General features: G+C 43.2%; 2 protein-coding genes across 2 annotated transcripts in view; one reads left to right on the forward strand and one right to left on the reverse strand.

The window, feature by feature from the left end:
• Positions 1-203: 203 nt before the first annotated feature.
• Positions 204-1,252, reverse strand: LOC105862888 (vacuolar protein sorting-associated protein 26A). The gene has a single exon (XM_012749510.3). The coding sequence runs from the start codon at positions 884-886 to the stop codon at positions 236-238; it is 651 nt and encodes a 216-aa protein (XP_012604964.2). The 5' UTR covers positions 887-1,252; the 3' UTR covers positions 204-235.
• A 185-nt stretch (positions 1,253-1,437) lies between these two features.
• The window catches only part of LUZP4 (leucine zipper protein 4), a 130,591-nt gene continuing 117,230 nt past the window's right edge, over positions 1,438-14,798 (forward strand). Inside the window, 2 exon segments of the mRNA XM_075999139.1 lie at positions 1,438-1,459; positions 14,666-14,797. Coding sequence (XP_075855254.1) covers positions 1,438-1,459; positions 14,666-14,797 — 154 coding nt within the window.

Genomic DNA, 14,798 nt, shown 5'->3' on the forward strand with positions numbered 1-14,798 from the left:
GACTACAGGCACAAGCCACCATGCCCGGCTGATTTTTTATATTATATATATTAGTTGGCCAATTAATTTCTTTCTATTTTTATGGTAGAGACGGGGTCTCGCTCAGGCTGGTTTTGAACTCCTGACCTTGAGCAATCCGCCCGCCTCGGCCTCCCAGAGTGCTAGGATTACAGGCGTGAGCCACCGCGCCCGGCCTATAGGAGCTTTTTGTTTTTCTTTTTTTCTCCTATTCAGTTCACATTTCAGGCTGTTCAGCAGATGCCTGTGATTCTGGAGATTCAAATCGCTGGTGAAAGTTTGTTCTCTGTTTCCTCAGTTTTTCAGGAGCTTTTCTCCATAAAATGATCTCCTGCTGCTTGAAGTACCTTCTGTCTTCCTCATCAACAAGCACTAGATTCAAAAAATACCTTACTGAAAATTTTTTGTTTACATCTCTCATTGTTGGAGTTGGGTCATATCCTGCTAAAAATAGTCTTACTGGAATTGATTCACCTTTTACTGGTGCACCATCCATTATTTCATATTTGGCGATTGTTTCTGTTTCTGTTGTGGTACTGGGTCCAATTCCTGTGATCTCTTTTTTGATCAGTTGTAACTCCATATGTTGTATTTTTATTCTTACTAATAAGAAGTAAATTTTTCCAACAATCACATCCTTTAAATGATACTTTGATTTATTATATTCAAATTCTATATGCAGACAATCTTCAATGCCCACTTCCATCTTAATAGAGTTGTTAACATCAGGATAGGTGGCAAGCTGGTGAACAATAAGATCATATTCTTTTACCAAGTCTGTCAGTCTTCTTACTATTGTCACTTTAAGAAAATACCTCAAACGGACATTGGCACCGATGTAAGATTCATATGGCTTTTCAACTTGCATAAATTCAAAATCATAACTTCTGCTCTGAGTCAGTTCTCCAGGTAGGGCTAGTTCTTTCGCTAGGTTTACAAATTCATGAGTATTACTCTAGTCATTGAAAAGTTCAATTTGACCTACAAATTCAATTCTAATTCCTTGGTGCTCTAGCCTCTTTCCAGGTTGCCTAAAGGCTAGGTTTACTTTGCCTGAAACAGATTCTCCATCATAGAAGAGATAGTGTTCTTCTACTTTGCCATCTTCAGTTTTCATTTCTGCCATTTTCCTGGTTTCTCCATCATTAAGGACAATATCGATCTCACAAATTGGACCAAAAAAGCCTCCGAGAAAACTCATTATCAGCGCCGCTGCCGCAGCCGCCGCCGCGTCCCTCCCCCCCATGCTGTTTTTCTTTAATCCTGACAGTATAGTTCTGAGACTAAGTGTATTTTACTTAGGTCAAAAATCCAAGTTTGAGGCTCTTTGGGGAGGCCTGGATCAAATGGTTCTCCTTGAAAGAATTGCTAAGTGTTCTCTAAGTGGATTCAGTGGACAATATCATTACAGAGAGCAGCATGAACAAAACCCCATGTCTCTGTAATGATACATTCTGAGAACTAAGAGAAGGAACATGAGATTCTGGAAAAAGATTGTTTTTTGTATTAAGGACACCTTCTTTATAACTTCATAGACACTGTTAGAAGGATCCTTAGACATCTTACCCAGGTTTAAAAGCATTTGTTTTCTTTTCAGTATAGAGAGGCTGAGCAGCATTTGGGGTTCATCGCTAAATCATAGCTTTTGAGATCTATGATTTCTAGTGCTGTATATATTATTATACAATTTCATTACCGTCAACAAATCAAATGGAGGTCTATCGAATTACAAAGTCCGGAGGCTAAAATTATCTACGCCCTGCAACACACTCCAAGCCTATGAATAATTAGGAAACTTTTTTAAACTAAGTTTTGAAATAAATTTTTAAGTTATGTTTGAAAAATGTTTCTCAGTTGTTTTTTGGGTTTTTTTTTTCCTACTGTGAAATCATTTGTTCTTTCCGGCCCACTATATATATTTAGAGGGAAGAAAAGCAAAATAGAAAACATTAAGTACATTTTATAGGGCACATAGGTACACATGAGAAAACCTTTCAGTGTCATTGATTATTAAATGCCAATTCTATTCAATTAGGTATTTATCACTATGTACCTAACAGAATTTGTATGAAACATAAATACTTCTTATACTACAGTTTTTTCCTTCAGTTTTCTAATTTTGTTAATAGAATTTCAGAGTTGGAAAGGACTACAGAAACTCTTTTGTTACCTACCAATCAAATAAGGAACCATTTACAAAAAGAATTAGAGGAATGTCATTGCTAAATTCACTGATTTTACTCAGGCTATACCTGAGGTCTTTTCTTAGTTTCATGGTACATTTCTAAATTCTCGGAGGCATAGGTATCTTTTCCTAATACCATTTTTTTCAATTATATTTGAATTCGAACATTTGCGAATTGGATATGAAACATTTATGAAATCCTAAATACTACATTTATTTCCAGAAAATATAGCATAGAAGATTATATAGCTGAAATATATATTTTTCCCTTTTGAATCTGAAGTACCTTTACGATTAAAATTTCCTACTCACTTGACTTTCATCACCTTTGGCATTTTAAATAGTGATGTCTGGACTCAGCATCAGTTTAGGTGAATACTATACTAATACAGGCTTGTCCTGAGGTGACACCATATCAGTGTTGTAAGTGCAAAGAGAAATGGAATAATCAGCATTTGGCAAGAAATGAGGTGAAGGATCTGTTTTATGCAAGCTTTTCCATTTTATTGGAGGCCACACAGAATTTAATTTGGAAAATAACAAACATATTTGCTTTTAAAGATTGAATGTTACATTAAATGCACCTGTCATTCACATTTTCTTTGTCTATTCTCTTTTTGTGGTTCAGGCAGCTTTACAGCTTTTGCTAAAACAAGTTTTCTTTAAAATGTGGACTTAGTTTATAAAGACAGCCAATAATGAAATAAAAATTATTAGATAGCTAATAATGAAATAAAAATTATAATTACTTTCAAACAGCCGTGCAACAATCATGTAAATTATCTATGATTTAAAAGCATTGATCTGGCCAGGCTCATGCCTCTAATCCCAGTGCTTTGGGAGCCCGAGGCACAAGGACCACTTGAAGCCAGGAGTTCAAGACCAGCCTGGGAAACATAGTGAGACCCTGTCTCTACAAAAAATAATAATTCAAAAAATAACTAGACATAGTAGCCTGTGGTTGTAGTCCCAGCTACTGGGGAGGATGAGGTGAGAGGATCACTGGAACCCAGGAGTTGGAGGTTGCAGTTAGCTATGATGCTGCCACTGCACTCCAGCCTGGGCAAAAGAGCAAGATCCCATCTCCAAAAAAAAAAAATTTTTTTTTAAAACATCAATAAACTTCTTGATTTCTTGTCATACCCAGCTTCTCCCGCCAGGCTTATAAGATTCTCTCAGTTAATGCTTGTTATTTGGTACATTGACACAACACTATGCTAGAGATTATATGGGATTCTCTCCCTATAAGGTGACTATTACTCTCACTATTTGTGCCTTAGCTTCTCTCCCTTACTGTATACTGAGGTGTTGATACTCAAGGCTTTTCATCACTTGTATCTATCTTATCTGTCTAACCTTTCCCCTCAGAACTCTGTAGCCTTAATCTTCATTCAAGCCAAGCTGATCTTCTCCCTGAACATACTATATTAATTCCTGATTCTAAGCCTCTTCTTGTCTTGTTTCTCTTTCCTGGAGTGCCCAGATCTTTCCCCTAACTCAAATCCTACATATCACACCCACCTCAGTCACAAGGATTTTGTAGCTGTCCCAGTACACAGTAGTCGGTTTTCTTCTTCAGTTCTGGAGCATTTATTCTCTATATCATTCCATTGATACTTAATCATATACAGGCAATTCACAGCTGGCAAATGTATTGTTTGCCAATATCTCATTTGTATGCCAGCTGTTGGATATGTAAAGAATTTCCCCCATGAAACTAATATTATAAAGGGTGAATAGGTTTCTAGGGTAATACACAAGTCTATTTAATGCGCATATAGCAAAGATACGGTACTGACGTTCAGATTGCAGCAACCATTTATAATAATATTATTTATAATAATATTTATTATATTATATAATTTATTATGTATAATATATTTATTATAATATTTTATGCAATAATGTAAACTGAGAATTCTAGGAAGACATCTCACCCTGCCATAATTTTTTTGTGTGTGATTTTTTTTTTATTTTTTTTATATTAGCGTATTATGGGGGTACAAGTGCCCATCAATTCATGAGTGGATTAATAAAATGTGGCATATGTATACCATGGAATACTACTCAGCTTTAAGAAACAATGGTGATATAGCACCTCTTGTATATTCCTGAATAGAGCTGGAACCCATTCTACTAAGTGAAGTATCTCAAGAATGGAAAAACCAGCACCACATGTACTCACCAGCAAATTGGTATTAACTGAGCAGCACCTAAGTGGACATATAGGAGTAACATTTATCGGGTGTCAGGAGGGTGGGACGGGGGAGGAGGGGATGGGTGTATACAACCACAACGAGTAAGATGTGCAACGTTTAGAGGATGGACATGCTTGAAGCTCTTACTCGAGGGGGGAGGGGGCATGGTCAATATAAGTAACCTGCCATAATTTTAAAGATACCTCTCTATGGGTTGCTCCTTCTTCCCAATTTAGCTTCATTTCCTTTGTGACCTGGAGAGGTCTTCGATGACTGGTGGTCCAATGAGAATACTGTGAGCTGTTGGGGAAGAGCTTTCTGCTTGCAAGGGGATGGGTAGAAGGGAGTGAGGATTTGGAGGTCTCTGTAGTCAATGTTCCTGTTGCATTTGAGGTGGATAGGAAGAGAACTTCTTGTTCTTCTTGTACTTTTTCCCTGACACCACCTTAGTATGAATTTTTATCTCCTTTCACTCTTAGACTAATGCAATCCATCTGCCTCCCCCTAAAAGAACAAGTTTTAATTTTCGTAGTCTCACTCTATTCTCCAATCTACTACCAATGACAAATTGGTATTTCCCCAAACCATCATTTTCATAATCTCAGTCCTATATTCTTCGAGTTTCTTCATCATTCAGGGCAGTTGTTTGCAATCCTGGCTGAACATCAGAATTACTTGGAGGACTTAAAAAAAAAAAATACAGATACTTGAGTTCCAGTCCAGTCCTACTGAGTCATAATCTTGAATAGGAGTCTTGTATTTTAACCCTTTAATCCCCTAGCAATTCCAATGCACAGCCATGGTAGAGAACCACTGACCTCTAGGATAAAATTTTAAAATCTTAGCATGACTTTCAAAGCCTTTTATGTTCAGGAGATTTATGTTCTAATCCCAGTTCTTCATGAGCTATCCTTAGACAAGTCATTTCTCCTCCCTGGGTTTCAGCTTTCCCATCTGTAAAATGAGAAATTGGTACTTTCCCTACTTAATGTTTCCATTCCAAATTCAGGGTCATTTTCAGCCTCTTTCTGCCTCTATACTTTAGTTAATGCTATATTTTAGTCTTATTTCAGAAAAGCTGATTTAAGAGGCATTTTAAATGAGAGAAATGTGTGGGTGATTATTTTCAAGTCTGAAATATATCCATGACATCCTTTCTATCTTTTAAACAGTTTCATTTCTATGTCTTACAGGCTGTCAGAACAAATTGCTGTTGCCTATTGTGAAGTGCATTTTTCTGTACTCTACTTGGATGTGTTTATCTTCCTTTGCACAAATGATCCCTTTGATATGAAATTAAATTGTGGAATAAATACAACAAAAATGGAAAAATAACAGAGAAAATTGAATTTCCTCTTAGTGCAATGAATTTTATATAGCAACTATGGATGTAGTCATTAAAGTTGCTCCCACATTACAGGGTTGCTGACATTTTAAAGGGAAGGCAGTACTATCACTTATGAGTCTAAGTCGGGTGAAAGCATTGACCATTTCGAGGAAAGCATAAATCTTAACCCTGCAGCAAAATCTTTTGTGGTCTGGGGTGGTGAACAGCCTTAGAGTAGGACTAAATAAGCGAGAAAATAATGTGCTATTGATTCACTGATTCTCCTTATTATAGATTTTGATGGATACCAGAGTAAATTTCTGCCTTTTTTCTTCTAGAAAAAAGAACTGTGAGTAAAAATAGCTTGATGCTGTTGGTCAGGTAGCAGATAGAAACTTCTCCCCATTTGTTGAATGTGAACTGTGTCAGTTGATGTCTGCAAAGCCTGTTTGGGAATGATTCTACCAGGCATGTCTATAAAAAGCGCAACTCATATGAAATGTGTAGCATTTTGCTTTGTGTAATTCTACTGCAATTCTCTATTCTTTCTCTGATGTTTATTCAATCATAGTAATAAAAAAGTCATGTTATTTGGATTGGTTGAGACTGATATGGGAAAATGCTTCCATACAGTAGTATATTCAAAGGGAAAGAATTCAAAATATCCTATGGGATTAATGTGGCACTGCCAGGATAACACTAAGACTGAAGTTGTCTTTATGGTGTTATGTGTAAGATTAAAAAAAAATAATCTGAGAAAGATTTGATTATAGAGGAAGAGGTCTCTAGATATTACTGGAGCCATTTCATTTATTTCATCCCTGAGTTAAAAAGGATAGTGTGAGTTGCAAGATGGTTTTATTGAAACTTCAAATTATTTAAGTCCTTTTGGGCAAATGAGGGCCCTGATAGGATTTAAAGGCATGTTATAGCATTCCTGTATATTACTATATGGTTCAGAACAAGCCCAATAAGAGCTTCAGACCAGTTCTTTGCCAAGTGATTCTAAGACAGAGCTAGCCACTAGGATTATCTTTGGTGATTCTGAGGAGTGGAAAAATTAAAAGTCACTGAAAATTGTCTCTGAGTGCCACAAGACAGACTGATCCCAGAGCACTCCCTCATGTTATTGTGAAAGGTACTGACTCAGGAAGGAGGTTGCTTTCACTTTCTCCTCTTTGAAATTTTGTTGTACTGTTTAGGAAGCCATCCATCTCTTTGGGTCCCTATACACTGGGTACTGTTTGTTTCAGGTTTGATGGGGAGGTTGCAGATTTAAAAATCTTCCTGTGGTATCCTATAAGAGATGCTGTTCATATACTCTCTTATACTGTAACAAGAAAAAAAATTGTATAGACATTTGTACAGATTTTAAATGTAAAGTATTGGGGAAACAGAACAGAGGAAAAACAGAGAAGAAAAGAGAATGCATGAGAAATACAAGGAACAGAAAAATAAGATTATGTCTGCAGGAGATGTTACGATCAATAACTGCTGAGATACAGACAAACCAAGGTTTAAAATGAGATTATCAAGGAATGGTACTCAATAAGCTCAAGGTTTGAATACTTCCTAGCTTGTCCTATGGACCTCAACACCAAGAGTCACAAATTGTAAATTTAATAGGTTGTTTTATATCAAAAAGTCAATTATGAAGCACCTAGAATTTTTCAATTATATAAATATAGTCTCTGGGTTATGCTATGACTCTGACAATGTTAACTTCATTTTCTATTGAGGGTTTTATTTCCCCCCAGAAATTGGTTTTATTTGATGTACCCAAGTCTTTAATTTCTCAAGAAAGAAAAAAAATCTATTAAAAAAAAAAGAGCAAAGACACTCAATTGATTATTGAGCTTTACACTGTCTTTTAACTTTGGAGATGTCAGATATTTCAAAGAAAATCAGAATTAGATATTTAGAGATCTGAGGCAGGACTAGTACTAAGCAAAATAATAAAGGAGTGGTTTAATCTTTGGCACCCAACTTCCTCTTTTGTCACCTTTTCAGCTCTTCCTCTTTCTTTTAGAATCTTTTGCTCCTTCCAAATCTCTAGCCTATGCTTATTTATAAAGATGTCTTAACCTAAGTAAGCTTTCATTCACTGATAGAACATCCCACCTGTAGACCTTTCCATTCCAGATGTTAGGAGAGGCATTTTAGAGCAGGTTGTACCTGTCTTCCATCATTCAAATCATGCCATCTAAGTGCTCTCTACTTGAGTACCTAAGAACATGCCTGACACAAAGTAAAGTCTGATTGCTTCCTGCTAGTCAAATAACCCAGGTTTCTCGTCTCTGTGGTATCTCCTGTGAACTTAATTTTGGGGAAAATATGTGTAACTAATTGTCTAGCACTTACATTTAATCAGTGATGACGCTATTGCTCTGTATTTCTCTGAAACTGAAATAACATTTAGTCGAATCATTTATTTAGATGTTCTCCTTCTTGAGCTATTTCAATCTGACAGTATTTTGGTTTTGCATAAATGAAATTACCATAAGTTTAACAGGAATTTTTCTTTTGTTTTTCCAGGAAACTAACCCTAAAATGTCTGTATTGTTTTACACATTCATTATTATTATAATATCTTTTTTTTTTTTTGCAATCACACAAGAGGAGGTTTATTTTCTGAAGCCAGGGTCCAAGCCCCAGAGCACCAACACAGTGGCCACTCTCGCAGGCAAGGACCCCGACCGGAACAACGGCATGCCTTTTATCCCCATGGTGCACAAGCTGCGCACAAGCTGACTACGCATGGATCATGCGTTGACCTTTAAAATTACTGGTTGCCCACTATTGCCTTTTGAAATAATTGGCGGGTTGGTTGCCCTCTATTGCCTGATGGGCCAGTCGCCCGTGCTTCAATGACCTCATCCCATAATTCCCCCTACAGCGGTATAGCAAGCAAGCAATGACCAGAAGCAAAGGTTTGCGGTTAGCTCATTGCCCCACCCAAGTAAATTCCCGACAATTGGAAGAATTCTTCTGCCCTTCCTCTGCCCTACATTCCCCCCTTTCTCTAGGTAGCAGACGAGCTCGTCCTCAAGGTCTCTTAGGTGCTCTAGTTCTATACCACTTGACCATAGCTGCTGATATTGTTGTTGCAATACTAGTAGCTGGACAGTGTTTATCCGTTCTTTCACAAAAGCTACTAGTCTATTAATTACACATGGCGCAAAAGTAAGGACTAAGATTAGCATAATGAGTGGGCCTAGTAGGGTGGATAGTAGCGTTGTTAACCAGGGGGAACTGTTAAACCAAGACTCAAACCAACCTGCTTGCTGTTCATATTCCCGTTTGCGGTGGGCAAGCCCTTCCCTGACCTTAGCTATTCTCTAACAACTCCCATATGGTCTGCATAGAAACAACATTCTTCTTTGAGGGCAGCACACAGTCCTCCTTGCTGGAGGAATACTAGATCTAACCCCTTCTGGTTCTGGAGCACTACCTCGGATAGGGAGGTTAGTGACTTTTCTAGGTGTGAAATTGAATCTTCTATCCTTGCAATATCTTCAACAACAGCTGCCCTCAGAGTATTAAACCCTCTTTGCTGCATTGCCAGAGAAGAGATACTAGTTCCTGCTCCTATTGTCCCTAAGCCAAAAAGAGTAGCCAGGGTTATGGCTGTGAAGGGCTCTCTTTTTCTTTCAAAAATTAGGTTGGTGACTCTTCGCCCTACTATGCCCTCATACATTGTCTCCTCAGTGTGGTATAGTATTTTTGGGAACACTAACACCATTATACAGTAATCTGTAGACCCATGTAAGGTTATGGGGTTGGTGGGGGTTCGGGGCGGTAAGTACAGCTGTAGGTCTCTACCCCAAAAACATTAGACCAAAAACACAACATCCCCAAAACACAACAACCAACCCCCACCGTGACCCGTCCATGTTTGTCACCCAGTTCAATCTTTAGATGCCACAACCCCAGTCCAAGTCTGGGTCAGCAGTCCTGGGCTGTCGCCGCCACGTGGGTCAGTCTGGTCTTCAGAGGATTCTTCGGGTCTGCAGTTGCTTTCCACTGGTCCTGGCACCGCTCCTGGTCTTTTTTATTAACAGGTCTCACGTGGGAGTGGTGTAGCCAGGTCGCTACTATTCTATCGACCTTAAGAGCAGTGGGGATAACAAAAATAATTTGATAGGGGCCCTTCCACCTCGGCTCGAGGGTTCTGTTGTTATGCTGTTTCACCCACACCCAGTCCCCCGGCTGGTGTGGGTGAAACGGGTGTCCGGCACCCTCCTCCTCAGACCGGTAGATAGCATGGAGGGCCGGCCATGCTTGACTGTGGACACGTTGCAGAGCCTGCACCGCTTGTAACACTTCTTTGGGATGTCCCAGAAGAGCCTCAGGTCTCATCCTAGGAACTACAGGAGGGGGTGTGCCGTACATGATTTCAAAAGGGGTTAAACCCAAGTGATAAGGGGTGTTCCGGGCTCGGAACAGGGCGAAGGGAAGGAGGGTCACCCAGTCTCCGCCAGTCTCTAGGGCCAATTTAGTCAGGGTCTCCTTTATTGTTCTATTTATTCGCTCTACCTGCCCAGAGCTCTGGGGATTATATGCACAATGTAATTTCCAATCTATCCCCATAGCCTGGGCCAGCCCTTGACTAACCTGACAAACAAACGCAGGTCCATTATCTGATCCTATCCCTTCCGGCAGTCAACACCTGGGGACTATTTCTTCTAATATTTTCTTAGCTACTGTCAAAGCTGTTTCTCCTTTCGTAGGGAAGGCTTCTACCCATCTGGAAAACGTATCTACCATGACCAGTAAATATCGGTACCCGTATTTTCCAGGCTTGACCTCAGTGAAATCCACTTCCCAAAATAGTCCTGGCTGCCTCCCCCTTTCCCTCGTACCTGCGTGGGTCCCTCTGGTCCTCCCCGGGTGCATGACCTGACAGGCTCGGCAACTTTTGACGATGTCATCTGGAACCCGCCCTTGTGACTTGAACCTTAGTTGAGCAGTGTCCAGCAGTTGTAGCATCTTTCTCTTCCCTAGATGTGTGGTCTGATGCAGGTGCTCTAACAGGTGGCATCTTAAGAGTTCTGGCACTATTAGGCGATGCCCTTCGTCCCTCAACCAGCCATCTTCACGTAGCTGCTCTGAGGCCCAGACCTCATCTACACTGGAATAGTCCGGCAGAGGAGGCAACTGTCCCATGCCCGGGGGGTGGCAGGCTAAGGTGCAGGATGTTTGGCTGCGGAGTGTCTTCTGCAGCCTTCTTAGCTTTAGCGTCTGCTCTCCGATTGCCCCGTGCTTCCACTGAATCCCTGCTCTGGTGTCCCGGGGTATGGACTACCGCCACTGCCTTTGGCAGCAAAACAGCCTCCAGTAGGTGGAGCATTTCAGGCTTGTGCTTAATTTCCTTTCCCTCTGCCGTGATGAAGCCCCTTTCCCTGTAGAGGGCCCCATGTATGTGCACAGTCCCAAAGGCATAGCGGCTGTCAGTGTACACCGTCAGTCTTTTTCCTCGGGCCCGGCTAAGAACCTCCGTCAGCGCTATTAGTTCTGCCTTCTGAGCAGATGTCCCTTGCAGAAGGCATGCCACCCAGATAAGTTTACCTTGGTCATCTACTATGGCCGCCCCTGCGTACCTGCGTCCGTCCCGGATGAAACTGCTTCCGTCCGTGAACCAGGTCAGGTCGCTACCTAGAAGGGGGCGATCCTTCAAGTCTCTACGGGTCGTCTGGGTCTCGGCTAGGATCTCAAGGCAATCACGTTCAGGTGCGGCTGCATCGGGGGTTGGCAGAAGCATAGCCGGATTCAAGGCGGCAGGGGCCTGGAACTCGATGCGGGGTGCATCCAGCAAAAGTCCTTGGTAATGAGTCAGCCTCGCATTTGTGATCCACCATCCTGGTGGCTGCTTCAGAACCCCCTCTATGGCGTGCGGGGTGGTGATTTGCAGCTGCTGCCCTAGGGTGAGCTTATCAGCGTCTTTGACCAACAGGGCCGTGGCTGCGATGATTCACAAGCACGCTGGCCACCCCGCCGCCACCGGATCTAGTTTTTTTGACAAGTATGCCACCCGTCTCTTCCAGGGTCCCAGGGCCTGCGTGAGTACCCACTTGGCTATTCCCCTCTTCTCGTCTATGAACAGGTGAAACTCTTTTGTAGGATCAGGGAGTGCTAGGGCCAGGGCTTCCAGCATGGCTGCCCTCAGGGCCTGAAAAGTGTCTTCCATTTGCACAGACCACTCCCATGCTCGCCCCGCCTTACGCCCTTCATACAGAGGTGGAGCCTTTTCCGCAAACCCAAGGTCATCATGGAGGGCCTTGTTGAACAGGGTAGGTGAGTTTTTCCTGAACCCAAATCCAATCTCTGCCATGTGGTCCACCGATATAGTTTGGCTCCTCTTGCCCCCTGCACCCAACTGGTCTTACTGGACAATTTTCCTGTGTCTTCCGTTAGTACCAAATGTTCTGCTCCTGTATCTATGAGGAAGCTGACTGGGTTCCCCTCCACTTGCAAAGTTACCCTAGGTTCGGGGAGGGGGACCGAACCCCGTCTTCCCTATTCGTCTGTCACCTGTCCTGCAACCATGACTTTTTCAGGACCTCCAAGTCTTCGCCCCCCCCCTTTCTTTTGGGGCACTCTCGGGCCCAATGTCCATGCTCTTTGCAATTGGCACATTGATCCTTCCTAGCCTCTCTCGCCGGGGCCTTTCCCTATCCTCTGACCCTATCTGCCCCCCTCTTGTGGCGGCTAGCAGGATTTTAGCCATCTCTCTGTTTGCTTTCCGTGCTTCCCCAGCTTGGAATTTCCTATCTCCTATCCTGATCCTCTCTAACCTCTCTTCTGGTGTCTCTCTATTGTTATAGACCTTCTCCACCACTTCTAACAGGTCCTGCAGAGTCTTCTTGCCTAATCTATCTATTATCTTTACCTTGCGCCTGATGTCTGGGGCTGCCTGATTAACAAACGCCATCATAACAGCTGCCTTACTCTCTTCCATAGTGGGATCTATGGGGGTGTACTGCCGGAAGGCCTCCATGATCCTCTCTAAGTATGCTGCCGGGCTCTCCTCTGGCCCCTGACGAACATTTCCTACCTTGGCCAAATTGGTCGGCTTTCGCGCCGCCATACGGAGACCGGCCATCAGAGTCTGGCGGTAGACCCGGAGACGCCCTACCTTCAGCCTCATTGTAGTCCCAAAGCGGCCGTTCAAGGGGAAAAGTTTGGTCGATGGTTCGCGGGTTTGTAGTAGGTTTGCCGTCCTCCCCCGGAACCAGCTTCCGCGCCTCCCCCTGAATCCTTTCTCTTTGAAGAGCACCTTAAGCAACTGCTGGCAATCATCTCAGGTGGGCTGATGAGTAAAAAGAACAGAATCTAAAAGATTAATTAGGTTTCTCGGATTCTCGGAGAAGTTCGAGTTTTAAGATTTCAAATTATAGAGGTCACTAGTAGGGAAGGGCCAGTATTGGTATGTCTGTGCTCCATCCTCTCCCGGGAATCCCACTGCCCTCAGAGGGAGCGCCTTTAGGTCTGGGTAGAAATTGGATTCTGGCAACACTGGCGTCCCAAGGGACCGCAGACTCCGTGCCCTGTCCTTTCTGACTTCTTTAACTGCCAGAACTTCCGCCTTTCCCCTCGGGGCAGGTAGGAGGGCCTTCATCCGGGGTGGCGGGTCTAGAACCAAGTCTTGCCAGACCACAACATAGGGGATCTGATCAGGCTGGCCGTGGTGGCCAAATACCACCCCTTTTACCTTTTCGATCAAGGAGGCATCAAACGAGCCCTCCCTGGGCCACCCCACTCCAAACGTGGGCCACTCGGCCTCACAAAGGGTAACAAACTTTCCCTTCTTGACCTCCAAGGACAGGTTGTGTGCCCTTGCCCTGACATCCTTAAAATGGCTCACCAGGATGGACAACGGCGTTGTTAGAGCCTGTCCCATGGCTAGCCGATAATAGGCAGATGTGCAAACCGATATTCTGCAGTTGGGGCCCTGGGGACAAGGATCTGAATCCCTAGCCTTTCACACTCCCTAGGGAGGTAACGGCCGTGCCCCTCCCGCACTAGCCACTCCTGGCACGGGCGGCAGGAGATACACTGTGTGCTGCCAGCCCCTGCAGGGGAATACTCACCTGGAGGTTCTAGTCGCCCCCGCGGATCTTTTCGTGGGTCCCCTGATTCCACGGCCCCAGCCCGAAAACCCATGCAACCCTGATGGGTTCTCGGGCTGAAACCATAGAACCCAGAGACTCCAACAAGCCAACGAGAGATGTCACACTCACTCACACACACACACACACAGCCGGCGACAAACAAAGCAGACAACAGACAAGTAGACAGTGAGGTAAACACACAACCTAACCTGGTCCGAACCTACTCCCCGGTCTCCTCCTGACCGAGCCCTTGGCTACAAGGTCAGCTCCAGCTCCTCCTGACCGAGCCCTAGGCTACAAGGTCAGCTCCGGAGTCCCAACAGGGCCAGAGGACGTCTCCGCCTGGCTCCGACCGGTGACCCACCAGCGCGTCCGCCTAGGTCCTGTGCCGGCGTCCTGATCCAGGGTCCTGCAAGGGGATTCTGCGTCCCTTGCCCAACACCACACCCGGCTAGTCCGGGGTGGATTTTCACACTCCTCCCTCAGCCCTGAATTCTATCCGGTAGTCTGTGGGGAAGGCAAATCCCGGACGAGCCCCCAGATGTTAGGGACCGACCTTCCACAGCCCCACCGGACAGAAAAGCAGAGACATCAAGGATGCAATCACACAAGAGGAGGTTTATTTTCTGGCTAGCCAGGGTCCAAGCCCCAGAGCACCAACACAGTGGCCCCTCTCGCAGGCAAGGACCTATAATATCATTTTTAAGGTTACCAATTTTTAAGTGCTCTGAAATATGATGAGATAGAATATAGATTATTTGCTTGAGACACATTGTGTTTATTTAGCTTTTTCCATTTTCTTCACTTTTATATATTTCTTATACAGATGAAATTATAAATCTCAGAAAGATAGGAAACGCAAGCACTGAAGAAATAAAGAATGAGAAACAGAACCATAGAAAAAATAACTCGGATTCAAGATGGCAGTCAAGCTCTCCTAGGCACCAGGAGCAGAGAGG

This window comes from Microcebus murinus, chromosome X (assembly GCF_040939455.1).
Source record: "Microcebus murinus isolate Inina chromosome X, M.murinus_Inina_mat1.0, whole genome shotgun sequence".
In the NCBI taxonomy this organism is placed as follows: Eukaryota; Metazoa; Chordata; class Mammalia; order Primates; family Cheirogaleidae; genus Microcebus; species Microcebus murinus.

Bases quoted from the DNA above. Each gene is read 5' to 3' on its own strand.
- LOC105862888 (XM_012749510.3), bottom strand. From the start codon at position 886: ATGCAAGTTGAAAAGCCATATGAATCTTACATCGGTGCCAATGTCCGT.